The sequence below is a fragment of the Urocampus carinirostris genome, chromosome 4 (genome assembly GCF_059441175.1).
Source record: "Urocampus carinirostris isolate Australia breed hairy pipefish chromosome 4, RoL_Ucar_1.0, whole genome shotgun sequence".
Taxonomy (NCBI): Eukaryota; Metazoa; Chordata; class Actinopteri; order Syngnathiformes; family Syngnathidae; genus Urocampus; species Urocampus carinirostris.
Genome location: NC_142352.1, coordinates 5,507,873 through 5,526,910, shown reverse-complemented (window position 1 = coordinate 5,526,910; position 19,038 = coordinate 5,507,873). Strand labels below are relative to the sequence as shown.

The 19,038-nt window shown below is 38.8% G+C and overlaps 1 protein-coding gene across 1 annotated transcript in view; it reads left to right on the top strand.

The window, feature by feature from the left end:
* The window catches only part of unc13c (unc-13 homolog C (C. elegans)), a 296,369-nt gene that overhangs the window by 212,296 nt on the left and 65,035 nt on the right, over positions 1–19,038 (top strand). The window contains exon 20 of the mRNA XM_088333511.1: positions 18,761–18,887. Within this exon, the coding sequence (XP_088189637.1) occupies positions 18,761–18,887 (127 nt within the window). The remainder of the gene's footprint in view (positions 1–18,760; positions 18,888–19,038) is intronic.

Here is a 19,038-nt window from a genome sequence, read left to right as displayed (position 1 = left end):
AGCCAATCAGATCCCGTGGCTGTTGGCACCAACGATCGCAGGTGCCCGAATCAGCAATCATGACAAATTTCCATTAAAAAACACGATGGTATTATTTTCAAAAAATATTGTGCTTATTATTCTTATTACCAGTGATTGTAAGGGTGCTTAAAATTCTTAAAAATGCTTGAATTTGATATTTTTGTTTTCAAGGATTGAAAAAAGGAGTGGGGCAAATAAGTATTTAATCAACCACTAATAGTGCAAGTTCCTCCACTTAAAAATATTAAAGTAGCCTGTCAACATGGATAAACATCAACTATGAGAGAGAGAATGTAAAAAAAAATAGAAAATTAACATTGTTTGATTTTTAAAGAATGTATTTGTTAATCCAGGTGAAAACTAAGTATTTGGGTAATTCCTAGTTTATCTCAAATGTATCTCAATACTTTTTATTGTGCCCTTAGTCGGCAAAAACAGAAGCCAAACTCTTTCTGTAACTCTTCACAAGCTTTTCACACTCTGTAACTGGTATATTGGCCCATTCCTCCATGCAGCTCTCCTTTAGAGCAGAGATGTTTTGGGGCTGTCGTTGGGCAACACAGACATTTAAATCTTTCCAGGGATTTTCTATGAGGTTGAGATCTGGAGACTAGGCTAGGCCACTCCAGGACAGTAAAATGCTTCTTATAAAGCCACTCCGTTGTTGTCCAGGATGTGTTTTCTGAATCATTGTTTTGCTGAAAGACCAAACCATCATTAATGCCCTTGTGATGGAAGAAGATTTTCACTCCAAATCGCTTGAAACATTGCCCCATACATTATTTTATTCACACGGATCAGTTTCTCTGGTTCCTTTGCAGAAAAACAGCACCGAAGCATGATGTTTCCACCACCATGCTTCTCAGTGGGTATGGTGTTCTTCGAATATAATTCAATATTCTTTTTTCCACCAACACGAGAAGCTGTGTTTCTACCAAAAAAGTAATTTGTTGGTTTCATATGACCATGAAACATTCTCCCAGTCTGGATCATTCAAATGCTCTCTAGCACACCGCAGAGAGGCCTGGACTTGAACTAGCTTCATCAAGGGGACACATATGGCAGTGGGGGACATGAGTCTCTGGCGGTGCATTGTGTTACCGATAGTAGGGTTTGTTACTGTGGCCCCAGCTCTGTGTAGGCCATCCAGTACTTGGTGATGGGTTAGGGAAAATGTATGGCTTGATTGTACATGTATCAAAAGATAGTTTTTATATTACTGCTCTTGTTTCATCACAAAAATACATGAAATCGCATTGTGTTCGTCTATGCCTTTACAGCATTCTTTGCAGCCTGGTCATCCTGGATGGAGGATTACGTCATTAGTGACCACTTCTCAAGTTTCTTTTTTAAATGTTCCTGATGCTGAGGTTTTTTCAGTTTGTCCTGTCTCTCATGTATGTTTCAGATCAGGGTATGTTATGATTGTGATCCGTGCAGCCATTTAATATTATTGTGTTAAAGCAGAGTATGGTTGAGGAGCGGAGGTTGACGAGGATCTACAGAGCAGATGTAAATGGAAGGAGACCAAGAGGATGGCCACGATTGCCGTGGATGGATGGTGTTATGAGTGCACTGCAGGAAAGAGGTCTAAATATAATGGAAGCTAGAGCTCTTGTTGGTGATAGGAATGAGTGGAGATGTGTTGTAAAAGGATAGTAGGATGTTTGGGCGCGTTCTTAGGGATGTGCAGGGCACCTGTTTGATGCAGCAGGGGTAAACCAGTGAAAGCTGTCGGGCCCTGCTGTTGAACAGAAGAGTATGTTGTGTCACCCTGACCCGAGTGACATGGCCGCTTTCTTGTGTCTTATTCATCTGGAGGGACGAAAGCATGACCAACTTGGGTGCTGAAGTGCTTAACTTATTTGGGTGTTTGGGCATTTGGGTTGGCAATTTTTAGTTTTTTGCTACATTTTCCTTTTTTATGTTCTTTGTTTTTCTGTATGTGTTGGTTTTGCTGTCAGGCACCCCTCTCAAGGGATATGAGCCGGTAAAAAGTGACAAAGGGCTATGCAAATAAATGTGACAAATTCACCGATCTTACATACGTTCTAACGTTAGAAAAAGGCAAAAATGTTCACTCAGAGATACAACTGTGACTATAAAATGACAACAAGGAAAATGTGAAGATTATGGACACTTTAACACTGCGTTTGAATCAGTTTTCTCCCTCTGCTTTGATGAACATCCTCTGAGGATGCCTTGCTTCAGCTCTTTTCGCATAAATATGCTTGTTAGCTTTCACGGATGACTTTGAATGTCCATAATACTGAGTAGTAATGTGCCTTGCAATTGGTGACTAGTCCAGGGAGTTGCTGAAATACTTTCAAGTCACAGGACATTTAATAAGTGGAACTGTGTGACTGTTTGAAGCGGAACTGAGCCTTAATGAATGCAGGAAGCTGTTTACAAATAAACTCAAACAGATAACAAGTCATGATTCATTGATTGGCTGCTTATCTCTTCTTAAACCCCCATCTTCCTGTCACCCATTGTCAGTCCATCTGCGAACCTCCGTTCACGCTATGCAAGCTCTTTCCACCCTGACTTTCTCCTGTCCTGATTCCCGTTTGCTTTCCGGCTCCGACCCCTCTTCTGAACTTGACTACGTTTTTGCTCCCCTGTCCCGGCCATCGATCTGTTTTTCCCCGCTCTCGATACTGCCTTCGCTCGCCACAAAATACCACTTCCGTGTCTGAGTAACCTGCTCCCCACCATCAACGTTCTACAGATCCTGTATACTACCCTTCTCCTTCTTCCTAATAGAACTAAGAGAAACACACGCAAGTGGGTCCTGTCTTCGTTCTGGTCTTGACATAACGACCCTTAATGTTTAGTCAATGTGATGCAAGGTAAAGAAAAGGCCTTAATCTGAAATAACGTCACATGGAATCAGTCTCCAACAGAGATCCCTCTAAGCTGCGCGAGTGCGCAATCGCGCACTGCCTGTACATTCTCAGGGCACAAGAAAATATATCCAGCGTAATGTTCCCTCTAAGCTGCATGTATAAGTTTTTAAATTTTTTTGAGAACTGGCTTCTTCGGCTCGGCTCACTAAAATAAACCGGCTCTTTCGGGTCCTAAATGGCTCTTCAGGTTGTTTTTGCTTCTTTAATCCCTACACGACCAAATATATGTAAAATTGTGCACAGAATGACTTAAAGGAAGGGGGGGAAATAGAACAAAAAAGAAAAAGTAGTGAAAAGCTGATAAAAAAACGAAACAAAAGGAGAGAAAATGAAAAAAAAGAGAAGGAAAATTTCAGAAAAAAAGCCAGAAGAAAATAAATATTATGTACAATTATGCACAAAATGACTTAAAGGAAGGGGGAATAGAACAAAAAAGAAAAAAATACCAAAATGAAAAAGTAGTCTAAAGCTGAGAAAAAAAAACAAAAGGAAGAGAAAAAACAAGGAATAAATCAGAAAAAAGCCAGAAAAAAAGAAAAGATAGAAACAAAGGAAAAAATGTAAATAGAGAACAAAAAGAAAAAGTAACAGCTAGGAAAAAATAAACACAATGAGATTTATTTTAAAAGGGATTAAAAAAATGAAAAAAAAACTGGGAAAAAGAAGAAAAAGTTTGTGTTGCATTCAAAAATTTCCAATTATACCAAGTCAATCTTGTGGCCAACATTGTACTTCCACTAAAAAAAATGTGATTAAATACATTTCTGTATCGTGCAACTGACTAGATAAACCCCCAAAAAATGTTAGTAGTATGCGACAAAAAATACCTGGAAAAAAAATTAATGAAAATCTTATGAAAAACAAATGACGTGTGTAGGCCGTACAACCTTTGCAATACAGTAATACATGAGTCAATTCATTCAAAAGTGATTTTTTTTTTTTTTGCATTGCCGGAAACTCAGCAACATGTAATTTGATGTCAAGTTTTGGACACGTTTGACAATGACTCAGTTGCCACACTCGGGATTGCAGTTGCTCACTGTTGTTTCAAGCAACACGCTCAGACCCGTGGAAAATTACAGGGAACATTGGTCTCGGATGAGACTATCTGCCAAAACAAAAACCCACAATCACAGTATTCATTTTATCTGCCCAGTTGGCTTTCAATGAACCCAACTTGCTTTCTGCAAGTGCAACATTCACTGAAACAGAAGCTTTCACCAATAAGAGAGACGTGAGAAAATGACGACGTGTCTGTGCCAGGAAATAGAAAATAGCATCTTGCTGCTCGTCCTTCTTTTGTCTTTGTTCAACGTTCAAACACACGCCTATAAAGGCAGTCGGTTTGCCGAGTTCCAGCGGGAGAAGACCTCGTGAGAATGCATTTACATAAATATATCTATGAATATGCACCAGCTGACCTTCACGAACCAAAGATATGTAACAACGGGCCTCGGAAGGCCCACTCTGGACACTTGATTACCCCTCCCCCGTTTAGAGGAGAAAAGACTGCAGCATCCAGTAAGTCAATGAGTATTGTATTATTGAAAACACACAAAAAGGCACTTGTCGCTGAAATTCCCGATTGAAATTGTTGGATTTGAATCATTTAGAGCCTTTCCGAAAATGACGCTGATGACTCACTCTGAACAAGTCACGCACTTTCACCGTGTTTTACTGCGCTCCTCCCGCTGGCCCCGTTCAATTTTCTTCGGATTCGCCATTCGTTTGGTGAATGCTATGTCAGGGATGATCTCATTGTTTTAAAAGGAAGAGAGGGAGCTGGTTTCATAAACTGAAATCTGAAAGACAACTTTTGATAAATTAGGCAATGGCCTTTGTCCCAGCACAATTCATTCAAACAGCATTTTTAGTTGAAAAATAGTCTGGAACGTAGGATTTGGAGTTGCGGGTTATATTTTTCTATGCCATCTTTGTGAAAGTGAAGTCAAGTCGTGTTTATTTGTATAGCCCTTAATCACAAAGTCTCAAAGGGCTGCACAGACCACAGATTATTGCAAACCACATACTATTATGATCTGATCTAAAACCTACATTAGGGCAAATAATACACAGATATTGTCAACATAAAATATAGGTTATTCATATGCTAGAGAATAGAAGTGTGTTTCGACTCAGGTTGCAGAATTTCAGGGGGAAGAGCATTCCACAGCACCGGGGCCCAAATGGAGAACGCTCTCGAACCTGCGAATCTCTTCTTGTCTCTTGGGATTAGTAGTAGACCAGCATTTTCAGAGTGAAGGCTCCGGACTGGAAAATAGGGGGAAATTAAGTCTGAAAGATATGGGGGAGTAAGTCCATGCTTGATTTTGTATACTACCAACAGAACCTTATGTTCGGATCAGTTTTTGAGAACAAGTCACGGCATTTAGATGGACCAATAACTAACATATCGGTCTTTTCAGAGCTAAGGTGCAAGAAGTTGAGTGATATCCATTCTTTTGTCTCAGTGAGGCAGGCCTCCAAACGTCCACGGTTTAGTGTGGCAGATTCCTCAGTCGGAAGATATAGTTGAGTGTCATCTGCATAGCAATGGAAACTGCTAATATACTTGCAAATAATATCATCTAATGGAAGCATGTAAATGCTGAAAAGAAGGGGGCCAAGTACTGAACCCTGCAGAACACCACAGGGGTTGTGGTCAAAGGTTTACATACACTTGTGAAGAACATAATGTCATGACTTCCAGTTACCTCTACAACTCTTTTTCTCTGATTGAGTGATTGGAACAAAATTGTCACAAAACACATTCATCAAAAGTCGTAATGCAATGGCTAAATCAGACTAGAATTAAGGTTTTAGAATCCCTTCCCAAAGTCCTAACTTAAACTCCATTGAGAACCGGTGCTGAAGCAACAAGTCCATGTCAGAAAGCCATCAAATTTGACTGAACTTCACCAATGTTGTCAAGAGGATGGTCAAAGATTCAAGCAGGATCTTACAAGAAGCTTGTGGATGGCTACCGAAAGTGCCTAATTGAAGTGAATATGGCCAAGGGACTGCTACCAAATATTAGCGCTGCTGTATGTAGATTTTTGACCCAGCAGATTCGATCACTTTTTCTTTTAACCCATATTCAAATCATAAAAAAACCAAACTCTCTGTTCCAATCACTCTATCAGAGAAAAATCAGAGTTATAGAGATAACTGGAAATTCAAGAGAGCCATGACATAATGTTCTTCACAAGTGTATGTAAACCTTTGACCACAACAGCATTAAGATTGATATAGATAGATCTAGAAAAAGACAGACAGACAGAAACCTATATTGGTATAAATGGATGTAGACGTAGATATCCTGATTGATCTATAGATAAATTAATATCATGATCAATTCATAGAAATGTCTTGTTTGACCTTTAGATAAACATCTAGATCGACTAGATTGATCCATCTAGAAACTGTTTGGTACACAGAAAACACTCACACATCTCTATCTATCTATCCATCTATCAGTCTATCTATCTATCTATCTATCTATCTATCTATCTATCTATCTATCTATCTATCTATCTATCTATCTATCTATCTATCTATCTATCTATCTATCTATCTATCTATCTATCTATCTATCTATCTATCTATCTATCTATCTATCTATCTATCTATCTATCTATCTATCTATCTATCTATCTATCTAGACATCTATCTATCTAGACATCTAGACATCTATCTATCTAGACATCTAGACATCTAGACATCTATCTAGACATGTATCTAGACATGTATCTAGACATGTATTTAGACATGTATCTATCTAGACATGCGTCTATCTATATAGACATATATCCAGACATGTATCCATCTATCTAGACATATATCTAGACATGTATCTATCTATCTAGACATATATCTAGACATGTATGTATCTATCTAGACATGTATTTATCTATCTAGATATATATTTAGACATGTATCTATATATCTTCACATGTATCTATCTATCTAGACATATATCTAGACATGTATCTATCCATCTAGACATCTATCTAGACATCTATCTATCTATCTATCTATCTATCTATCTATCTATCTATCTATCTATCTATCTATCTATCTATCTATCTATCTATCTATCTATCTATCTATCTATCTATCTATCTATCTATCTATCTATCTATCTAGACATCTATCTATCTAGACATCTAGACATCTATCTATCTATCTATCCATCTAGACATCTATCTATCTATCTATCTATCTATCTATCTATCTATCTATCTATCTATCTATCTATCTATCTATCTATCTATCTATCTATCTATCTATCTATCTATCTATCTATCTATCTATCTATCTATCTATCTATCTATCTATCTATCTATCTATCTATCTATCTATCTATCTATCTATCTATCTATCTATCTAGACATCTATCTATCTAGACATCTAGACATCTATCTATCTAGACATCTAGACATCTAGACATCTATCTAGACATGTATCTAGACATGTATCTAGACATGTATTTAGACATGTATCTATCTAGACATGCGTCTATCTATATAGACATATATCCAGACATGTATCCATCTATCTAGACATATATCTAGACATGTATCTATCTATCTAGACATATATCTAGACATGTATGTATCTATCTAGACATGTATGTATCTATCTAGACATGTATTTATCTATCTAGATATATATTTAGACATGTATCTATATATCTTCACATGTATCTATCTATCTAGACATATATCTAGACATGTATCTATCCATCTAGACATCTATCTAGACATCTATCTATCTATCTATCTATCTATCTATCTATCTATCTATCTATCTATCTATCTATCTATCTATCTATCTATCTATCTATCTATCTATCTATCTATCTATCTATCTATCTATCTATCTATCTATCTATCTATCTAGACATCTATCTATCTAGACATCTAGACATCTATCTATCTATCTATCCATCTAGACATCTATCTATCTATCTATCTATCTATCTATCTATCTATCTATCTATCTATCTATCTATCTATCTATCTATCTATCTATCTATCTATCTATCTATCTATCTATCTATCTATCTATCTATCTATCTATCTATCTATCTATCTATCTATCTATCTATCTATCTATCTATCTATCTATCTATCTATCTATATATCTCTATATATGTGTATAAATCAATCTAGGTATGTATTTAGATATGTAGATATCTAGATCGATTGAGTTATCCATCTAAAGATCGATCTAGATATTTATCTAAAAGTCGGTCTAGATATATATTTAAATATTGATCTAGATATCTAAGCAGAGATATCCAGATAGATATACACACACGTATGTATATATCTGTGTGCGTGCGTGTGTTTTCTATTTACCCAACATTTTCTTCCATGTCTTTCCTCAAATACACTGTTCATCTTCTGCCAAGGGATGCTTCTGTCGTATCTGCCACCCCAAAAAAAAAAAACGTTATAATCCTATGTGTAGTCAAAACCAATTCACCCGCGAAGGTGGGTATAGATGGGAGCAGTGATCCCAAAGGGAAAGTAACTAGAAGGCATTGTCTGGTTTCATTGTAGGAAGGATATCACAGCGCTTCCGAAAGGTCTTCCACTCATTCTCCTGGGATCTGCCAAACTGTCAAAATTCATCCACAATTTGAAGCAAACCAAAAGTTGGAGAGTAAACAGAAAAGCGTGAAGCAAATAATTTAAAAAATGGCCTTTGCCTCTCTGGTTACAGACTGAACTTTTGTGTTTTTAAGAACTTAGTGAAAAAGTGGAAACCAAAACAAAGATGACATTTGCTGTCCCGTTTTTATTTACTTATTTATTTTTGCAACACCAAGCATTGTTTTGGAATTTGAATACAACAAGCAAGAACATGTTACATAATTAAAACAATATTGGCAATATTACCTTTGGGCTTAACGAAGATGGCAGGTTTAGATATTCATCTGGCTGAGCAGTCTGAGAGGCAAGGTGGGACTGGGATTGCACCTATTTATTCACAAAACAGTGAGGTAGCGTGAGTGAAATGAAAGCAGTATACTGTACTATTAGGAAGAATGATTACTGCAAATGTGTGCCTACCATTCGTTCACTCGTTTACTCCCAATAAACAGCATCCATCCATCCATTATCTGCACCCTTTATCCTCAAAAGGGTCGCAGGGGGTGACATGCATTATTTTGGAAAGTGGGAGGAAAACCGGAGTGCCCGAAGGAAACCCATGCACAGGGAGAACATGCAAACTCCACACAGGAGGTTCGATCTCATGACCTTAGAACTGTGCCGCACACGCGCTAACAGGGTTTGTTAGGGTTACTTTAACTGGATTACTTTCAATTACTTTTGGATTACTCCAATACCGAATATGCTAATAAAAGACAAAAGAAACTAAATATGAATAAAATTATTAAATTTTGTGCAGGCTTGGGGAGTAACGGAATACATGGAACGGCAAAAATAATGTTGGCAAGCTGTTTGGATTTATTCTCATTTTGTTTCTGTCGCATTTTATGTTCGTTTTGCCAGAGATCAAAGAGATCAAAGCCAGGAGAGAAAGCTTACCACTTGTTGTGAGTCATCATATTATTAATATTTAGTTTCTTTTGTCTTTTATTAGCATATTTGGTATTGGAGTGATCCAAAAGTAATTGAAATTAATCAAGTTAAAGTAACCCTACCCAACCCTGCACGCTAACCACTACCCCACTGTGCTGCCCCCTTGTTAAGCTCTATTTATAATTGCACTCCCATAAGAAATTACATTTGACTTTGCATAATAATATAGTACATTGTTTGTAAACGTCTTTTTTAACCCATCAAATATTTGTAAAGGGGCAGCACGGCGGAGCAGTGGTTAGCGCTTGTGCGGCACAGTTCATGTCATGGGAACCTGTCGTGGGTTCAAATCCAGCTCCAGACTTCTTGTGCGGAGTTTGTATGTTCTCCCCGTGCTTGCGTGGGTTTCCTCCGGGCACTCCGGTTTCCTCCCACGTTCCAAAAACATGCATTTCAGGTGGATTGGCCGGTCCAAATTGTCCCTAGGTGTGAATGAGCGAATGAGTTGTCTGTCCCTGTCTGTCCCTGCGATTGGCTGGCAACCAGTTCAGGGTGTCCCCTGCCCACTGCCCGTAGATGGCTGGGATGGGCTCCAGCCCCCCCTCCGCGACCCTAATGAGGATAAGCGGTACGGCTGATGAGATGAGATGAGACGAAATATTTGTGAAGCACATAATCAATCAAAAATGTTTAGAAAATTAAGTCACAAGAGAAGACATTGATGGATAGTTTCCAACCTGGACTTCTCCGAGAGCTTCTTTTTTTTTTTAATATCTTAGGTTTGTAGAGCAAATAAGCCCAACTCAGAACTTTGGAATGCTAGAAGAATGTAAGTATATTTGTTTTTAGACCCTGCACCAGACTAGTTTCAGATTTTCTATACTAAAAATTAAGGTTTCTAAAATCAAACATAACGACATTGTTAAGATGGACTAGCTAAATGTAGTACCAAAAAAACTGAAGGATTCAATGGACACAATATAAGCACGGGCACAGTTTCTGAGCTCTCCGATATTCTTCCAGGAGCAGTTGCGTCCTTTCCTTCCTACATAGGCTCTATCGAATCACTCATAAATTAATTCAATGCTACCCTGGCTAGTGCCCTGGATTCAGTAGCGCCCATCCGGCTTAAATCACGACCTAAAAGACGCACGCCTTGGTTTAATGATGAAACTAGATCCCTTAAACGAGAATGCAGGAAATCTGAAAGAAAATGGCGCGCTACCAAGCTTGAAGTTTTCCATCAAATCTGGTGTGATAGTTTGTTGAAGTATAAAGCGGCCCTGGCCTCTGCAAAATCAGCCTACCTTTCGAAGGTGATTGCGTCACAAAAGAACAATCCCAAGGTCCTTTTCGACACTGTAGCATCGCTTACAAAGCAACAGACTATCCCAGATAGCTCCACTCATTCTGCCCACGACATAATGGTCTTCTTTACTAAGAAGATCCAAAGCATACAGGAAGAAATCGCTAAAGACAGTATTAATTCAACACATACTAAAGCACTCAAATCTATAGATGCACGACTTGGTGGCTGTCCCGGGATTTTGTCCCGTTTTAGTGAACTGTCACTCGATAATCTTAAACAGATGGTGAACACGGCCAAACCAACGACTTGCCAGGTTCACTTACTAAAGGTCTCTTTTGGCGTTCTTGCACCTTCAGTTCTAAATATTTTAAACATTTGACTTGACTCAAAAAAGTGAACAATTCAAACATTACTACTCAGGATTTCGAACTACAATCAGAAATACAAATATTATACAAATGAGAAAGAAGACCAGTGAGTATTTGCTAGCGCCCTTTAGTGATATTAAAACATTCATGCATTTCAAAAAACGTTCCAAACTACGTCTTTGCTCAAGCAGAAGATTTGGAAGTGAAGTGTGCATAGTTGATTACCTGAAGACCTACTGGATACAAGATCGTATTCAGAAAGTACTACGTGTTTTACATGCAATATTGTGTCCACCTTAGGTTATTTAGTTACCGTATTTTCCGCACTATAAGGCGCACCTAAAAGCCTTTATTTTTTTCAAAAGCTGACCATGCGCCTTATAATACAGTGCGCCTTATATATGGATCAATATTAAGTCGCAAAGTCTTGCAACTAACTTGCAGCCGCCGACTAGATTTTCCCCCGAACGCGAAGTAGTCCGCGGTGTATGCTGGGATTTATTTACCGGCGTTTCATTGGCTAACCAATGTGTCAATCATCATTTGAATCGATCACTATTGGCTAAAGTTATTCGGAGGTCAAGGGGCGGATCCTTTTTATCATTTACAGGCTGGCATAGGCTGAAGCGGCAAAACAAAGCCTGCAATTGGCCGAAAAAGATGAATGTGTATAGCACGTGGTTGACGGCATACAGAAAGCATTTTTTACTATTCTGTATTTGTAAATATTTTATTCTCCTGGATTTACTAAACTCACAGATATAAGAGGACCATGGCTGCACATTATTATTGAACACAACGACTTCGGTGAGCTACTCCGGCTATATATTTTCCCTGTATCTTGTTTCAGACTGAACTCGATGTTTCTGTGATAAGCGGTGCAGATAATGGATGGAATGGAGTGTTTATTTTTAAATTACACTCAATTCCAAGTGTTTATTGTCATATGCACAGTAAAGTTGCGAGCAAAAAAGAAAATAGAAACTAAGGAATGGTTGGCATTTCTTGAATCCAAGACTTTAACCTTCCGAATGATGTAACGATGCATTTGAGTGACATCGTACGGACACCGCATCCGCACGTGTTCTCGACACGTATTTGCGTCTTTGCAAGCTTTGGGAATGTTCAGGGGGTAATAAGTTTGACTGAACTAGCTGACTGTTTTGTCGACGTTCCTATTGTAGCTCCTTATAATCCGGTGCGTCTTATGTATGTCAAATATAGGACCAAAAACTATTTTTTCGGGGTGCGCCCTATAACCCGGTGCGCCTTATAGTGCGAAAAATACAGTAATTGTATTGATTTATTATACATATTAAAAATGACACAATAGTTTGCGTGTGCGTGCACTTGCAATGAGAACAGGAGGGCAAGCTTTCAGATAATAGATTCCAACCTGTTCTAAAGGGCTTCCCCTGAGACATTTCTTTTTATTAAATATCTTAGGTTTGTAGAGCAAATAAGCTCAGCAAAAATTGACTCCCACATTTTTTGTTTCAAGTAACTCAACGTGTGGATCAAACGACTGTGTCCCCTTTTGGACAGTCCCCGGTCGTACTAATTCACCATGTACCACAAATAAATCTGATGACATGAAGTTTTGTATTGAATTAAAACATCCAAGGCAATGTATTGATGAAATTATTTTCTCACCGTACGTAAGTATGTCGATTGGAGGGATATTCTCAGGTACAGAACATTACGCAAATTTCTCATTTCTTTGGCTTTCCAACAAGTTAAACACTTTCAAACACCGTCACCCGATACTGAGTGTATCTGAGAGTCATGAGCTGGTCAAGCGTCCCTGGTCCATAAAAAAAGAGGAGCTGATAGATCGCTTGTCATCTACATATTTCTGAGTGTGTGTTGTACATATTTAAGTGACTCAAGATTAACAGGGATGAAGTGGTGTTGTTTTGGCTTTGAGCAGTACAACTTGTTCAGTTGCACAGGCTTCTGCCTGATTCTGGTACAGCAAAAGGTGAACATTTTCCTTCACTTTATGTTCCTATAATAATTTTTAATTCCATTAATAACGCCTAAACTTATTTGGCGAGGTAATGACTACTGTATGCTTTGTATAACAATGTTTTGGGGGTTTAAATGCTTCAACTAGATTGCTGTAAAACTACAGAATATGTAATTGATTTCTATACCGACTTTGTTTACTCCAATTTGGGAAAAGTTGAGGGACATATATTATTGAAATAACTTAATTCGTGGAGTGGAAAGACCATCGATGTACATACAATGTGTCAATTGCAAAAGTACAATTTTTGCTTCCTGTGCTGATCATTGGCAGCACAGTGGAGCAGTGGTTAGTGCGTGCATGGTACAGCTCTGAGGTCATGGGATCAAACTTTCCTGTGTGGAGTTTGCATGTTCTGCCCGTGCTTGGGCGGGTTTACTACGGGCACTCAGGTTTCCCCCCACATTCCAAAAACTGAAAGAACCGGAACTGGATCAGGACCCAAAAGCGTGACGTTTCTCACACAAGCTATTATTTTATGGGAAATGGGGAGTCATGCATGTTAGGCAGCGGTCTGGTGTGGAAAAACAGGAAGCCAGAGACCAACTAGATCGATACCAATTGCCCGAGCAGATGTCAGACAGATGGGGTCGATGCCGGACAGGACTGGACAGACAGAATTGATAATGAAACAGGAGGTTGAAATTAAACAGGACAAACTAGACAGGAACGAAAATTGGCGAGAATAATAAACAGAACAAAAATAGACGGGAATGAATCTAGAAATCTATATTAAACAGGACTGACTGGAAATACCAACAGGAAACAGTACCGAGTCAGAATCCACGTCTTGCGGGGCAGAGGTTCATTAACGGACTGACAAAGGAAGAGTGAGAGCACTGAGCTTAAATAGACGGAAAGACAATCTGTCAGCGAGCCACAGCTCGCGCCAAATGGGCAGGGCCAATTGAGCGCCATGGCAACCGTGACAAAAACATGCATATGAGGTTAATTGGCCTGTCCTAATTGTCCCTGGGTGTAAACGAGCGAGTGAGTTGTCCGTCTCTGTGTGCCCTGCGACTGCCTGGCAACCACTTCAGGGTGTCCCCCTGCCCACTGCCCAAAGATAGCCGGGATGGGCTCCAGCACCTCCCCGACCCTACTGGGGATAAGCGGTGCAGATAATGGATGAATGAATCTTCAACAAGAAAAATAAAATGATCCTTTCGCTTCTGTAAACGCTGACATCGGACCTGCTGCTTTGTATTTCTGCTTAATGGCTTCCATTCAAATCGGAAAAGAGCCCTTGGCCACTATTGCTTGGCATGCATACTACAGTAGTTCTATGTATCAACAATGTTGAGATCAGCAAATAGAAAAATATTATTTTTTTCATTACAAAAAAAAAATGAGGTCGACATCTTAAAAATGGTGTTTCATGAACACACACACAGAACTCCCGATTAATGTGCCTCCAAAGACTTCATTCAAGCCTAATGCAGTACCTTATTTAACTGCATTTTTAATCCTATCCCGGAGAATTTCACCGAGAATTTATTACAGTCATATACTGCTTGTCAGTCTCCTGGCTAGCTCTTTTTTATATGTATTTTTTTTACCCTAGTGACAGTTGTACTACATTTTTAAAGACTCAAGAATCGGCCTATTACTTTTATCCTTGCTCTGCAGAGATAATAAAAAAGTACAAATGTGTAAAACTTCATGCATGCTGATTTCTTTGATTTGGGAATAATAATTCAAGTGTGTATACAGAAAAGTTTAAACAAATCATTGGAGAAGGCTTAGAAATATAAAAATACAATAATAAATACTGCCAATATTTAATTTATAGACATTAAATAAAAAATATCAAAGGAAATGCTAGCTGTCGGTCAGAGAATTTAGCTACAGTTTACCATATAATGTTTTGAACTTTATTTCAGACATAGTATTGGTTTAGATATAAATTTGCCATTACAACAGCCCAAATTCATTTTATTGGAATGGGTTATATTCACTATAACTTAGCAAAAAATGACCAGAGGCAATTACTTAACACAATGATTTACAGTCTAACCATGTTTTCAATGGTGTAGCGAATGTGGGTGGTCAATAAATTATTCTAACAAAAAATGTATTGACCAATTAAATCAAAGAGCCGAGTTTTTTCTTATCAAAACTCGTCGCGCCATTTTGGACCACCACACAAGTTTTGAGATCATTATGTCAGGAAAACGGATGAGAAACCTTGTTTGGTTATTCTGAAGGGTTGCTATACACTCTAGGTGAAGTATTTTTACTGTTTTGATAGTTCAATATACTTTAATCAAGACACACAAACTCTTTACGCACTTTTCTTTTCTTAATTATCTACTGAAAAAGCTGTTGTGGAATAGTGAAGTTAGACAGGATGAGGACACATTTGTTTGGACAGGAAATCCCAGTCTTGTTTCTCCCGAATTTAAAGAAACAAGTGTCAGCGAAGCAATAACACTCGGCTTGATTTAGAAAAACACATGTCGTCGAGAGGATAACGGTCCGCAACGGACAGCTCGCACTTTGAGAAAAACAAGCACGTCATCGGGAAAGGACCCACTAAGCAACACGTGATCTTTCTGACGTGATGTTTCTGCTCCGGAGGGTATAAAAAAAGCTGATTGTCTCTTAGATGAAGGAGAACGCTGTTTGAACGCTGAAGAATGTTAATAAACAACGTCACCCTCTCCGTCAACTCTCTGCTCTTTTGTGTATATTTTGGGGCGAGGCCCATATACGGTCTGCTCCGAAAAAGCTCGAATAGAACACAAATCGATAATAAGAAAATAAAACAAAGACAACTACAAGTTTAGAACTTAATCCACCATTTGGATAGACAACAACATTCGCTTGATTATTACGTTATTGTATTGGACTACCACGAAATTTTACGTTACACCAATACCAATACCTAGCAACAACGAGGATTTCTGCAAAGTTCTGCGTTGATAAAGATGAAGGCCCAGTCTTCATGTCCTCGGCTGTAGAGCGATGAGGAATCCTGGTAGGCTCCAGAGCCGGTTGGGTCGAGGAGCACAGGATGCAGAGTGTTGAGGGAGAGCTTGACTGCTGGTGGTTTGAGGCTTCTCTGAGGTCTGGCTGAGTCCCACTGTTTTGGCCGCTAGCCTCATCCAGCTTGGCTGCTGACTTGGCAAGGTTCTCTGGCTGCTTGTTGAGCTGAGGTTTGGTCAGGACCAGCCAGGATTTTGATCCAGTTCTTTTTGTTATGGTTTGCTTACCTACCATCTGCCTGGCCAAATTCGGACTTCCCTTGAGAGGTGAGACGTACAGTATACCAGCTCTCGGTTCTCGGTCTCCTGGGAGGGGCGGACCCCCGGTGGTGGAGTCGCCCCGGCAACCTTTGACGCCCCCTCCCCACCTTCACATTACACCAGTATCAGTCAGATGACATATCTATGTGGTTGACTTAAAACACAGTATTCACTTCACATGTCTAGACATTGATCATTTTCTGACATTGCGAAATGGAATTCTGACCAAACTTTGACTACTCTTCAATTGAAATGGAATGAAAGATAAAAAGATAATTATTTCATTTTGTGTTTTTATTTTGAAATCATCCTTGACTGCAACTCAGGAATCCCATAGAATGGTTTAATTGCTCCCAAATATTTAAGTTCAGCTAAACTTAATGAGTCAGCAGGTCTACCAGTGAAAAATGTATTAATCATAGGTTTCTCTAGAATCATTCAAAGGCTTTCTGTCATTTTTTTTAAATGAGCTGCTGGCTGCTTTTCATTTTTAATACCTTCAATAGCCGGAGGCTTTTGGAATCATTTTACTTGGGGAGATACCGTATTTTCCGCACTATAAGGCGCACCTAAAAGTCTTCATTTTTTTCAAAAGCTGACCATGCGCCTTATAATACAGTGCGCCTTATATAAGGCTCAATATTAAATTTGCAAGGTCTCGCAACTTACGCAACAGCCGCCGACTCGATTTTCCCCCTAACGTGGAGTAGTCCGCGGTGTATGCTGGGATTTATATACCGGCGTTTCATTGGCTAACCAATGTGTCAATCATCATTTGAATCGATCGCTATTGGCTAAAGTTATTCGGAGCCTCGGATTGGCTAGAGGGCCAAAACAAACCCTGCAATTGGCCGAAAAAGATGTGTCAATCATCCGTTAAATCGATCGCTATTGGCTGAAGTTATTCGGAGCCTCGGATACGCTAGAGGGCCAAAACAAACCCTGCAATTGGCCGAATAAGATGTGTCAATCATCCGTTACATCGATCGCTATTGGCTGAAGTTATTCGGAGCCTCGGATAGGCTAGAGGGCCAAAACAAACCCTGCAATTGGCCGAAAAAGATGACTGAATAGCAAGCTTGCTAAACTACGCAATAATATACGAATATTATACGAATATAATGGTACTTATGTCTATCTTCTTGCACATGTCGACTGCACTACGTTTACTGCTCACCTTGCACAATGTCTGACCATTTCTTTTTTCTGCACTATGATGTCTATGTTTGCACCAATGCATATGCTGACTATTTTTTTTTTTTGCACTATGATGACTTTGCACCAAATGCAATATTGCACAACCCTTACGATGCCAAAGGTATCACGATAACACTGTATGTAACATCCCACATGCCGACATTTCTTGTGTAAATACCATGTAAATTATAACTATAGCCTTATCCCCCTTGTTTTGTAACCCTATCTTCTCTGTTCCTTTATCTTCTTGGCTCATACCTCACTGTGAATGTGTAAAACTGGAGTGTCATGCCCAATTTCGTTGTCACAATATGTTAACCCATTTTGTAACAATGACAATAAAGGTCAATTCTATTCTATTCTAAAGAAACATATTTCATTAGTCTGTATTTGTAAATATTTTACTCTCCTGGATTTACTACACTCACGGTTGTAAGAAGACCATGATTGGGTATCATTATTGAACGTGAGAACTTAGGTGAGTTATGCGGCTTTATATTTTCCCGGTATCTTGTTTTAGAACGATCTTGATGTTGCTGTGATGAGTTGAGTGAATTCAACTCAATTCCAAGTGTTTATTGTCATATGCACAGTAAAGTTGCGAGCGAAAAAGAAAATAGAAAGTAAGGAATGGTTGGCATTTCTTGAATTCCAAGACTTAAACCTTCCGAATGATATTTGGAACGATGCATTTGAGTGACATCGTACGGACACCGCATCCGCACGTGTCTACGGCACGTATTTGCTTCTTTGCAAGCTTTGGGAATGTTAAGGGGGTAATAAGTTGGACTGAACCATCTGACTGTTTTGTCGACGTTCCCATTGTAGCGCCTTATAATCCGGTGCGCCTTATCTATGAAAGATATAGGACCAAAAACTATTTTTGGGGGTGCGCCGTATAACCCGGTGCGCCCTATAGTGCGGAAAATACGGTATTTATATTCAAGCGATTGAGGTTATCGAAGGCTTAGATTTATAACAATGTTTTTTTTTCTTTCAGACTGAAACATCTGTGTGGGTTAAAACGAACACTGTTTTTCGTAATTGTATTTTTAAAGTTTTTGCCATTTCAGCATTTTTGCTCTAACTGGTCCCCTTCCTTGTTTTTTTTCATTTGCATTTCAGAGCACGATAAGCACCGCTTATGCAAAAGCACCGAATACATGAATCTTCACTTCAAAGTCAAATGGTTCCATAATGAATATGTGCGAGATTTGCCAGCCTTCAAGGGAGTTCCACCGGAGTATTCTTTGTGAGTAGAATGTCTTTTTTACCTGAATTTTCTCTTATTGTGAAAGGAGGAAATGATTTAATGATATAAAAACACATATGGTAGTTATTTGAATATAATGCTCACAGTTTAAATTATATATATATGGAGGGCCGTATGTGCTGCATGATTT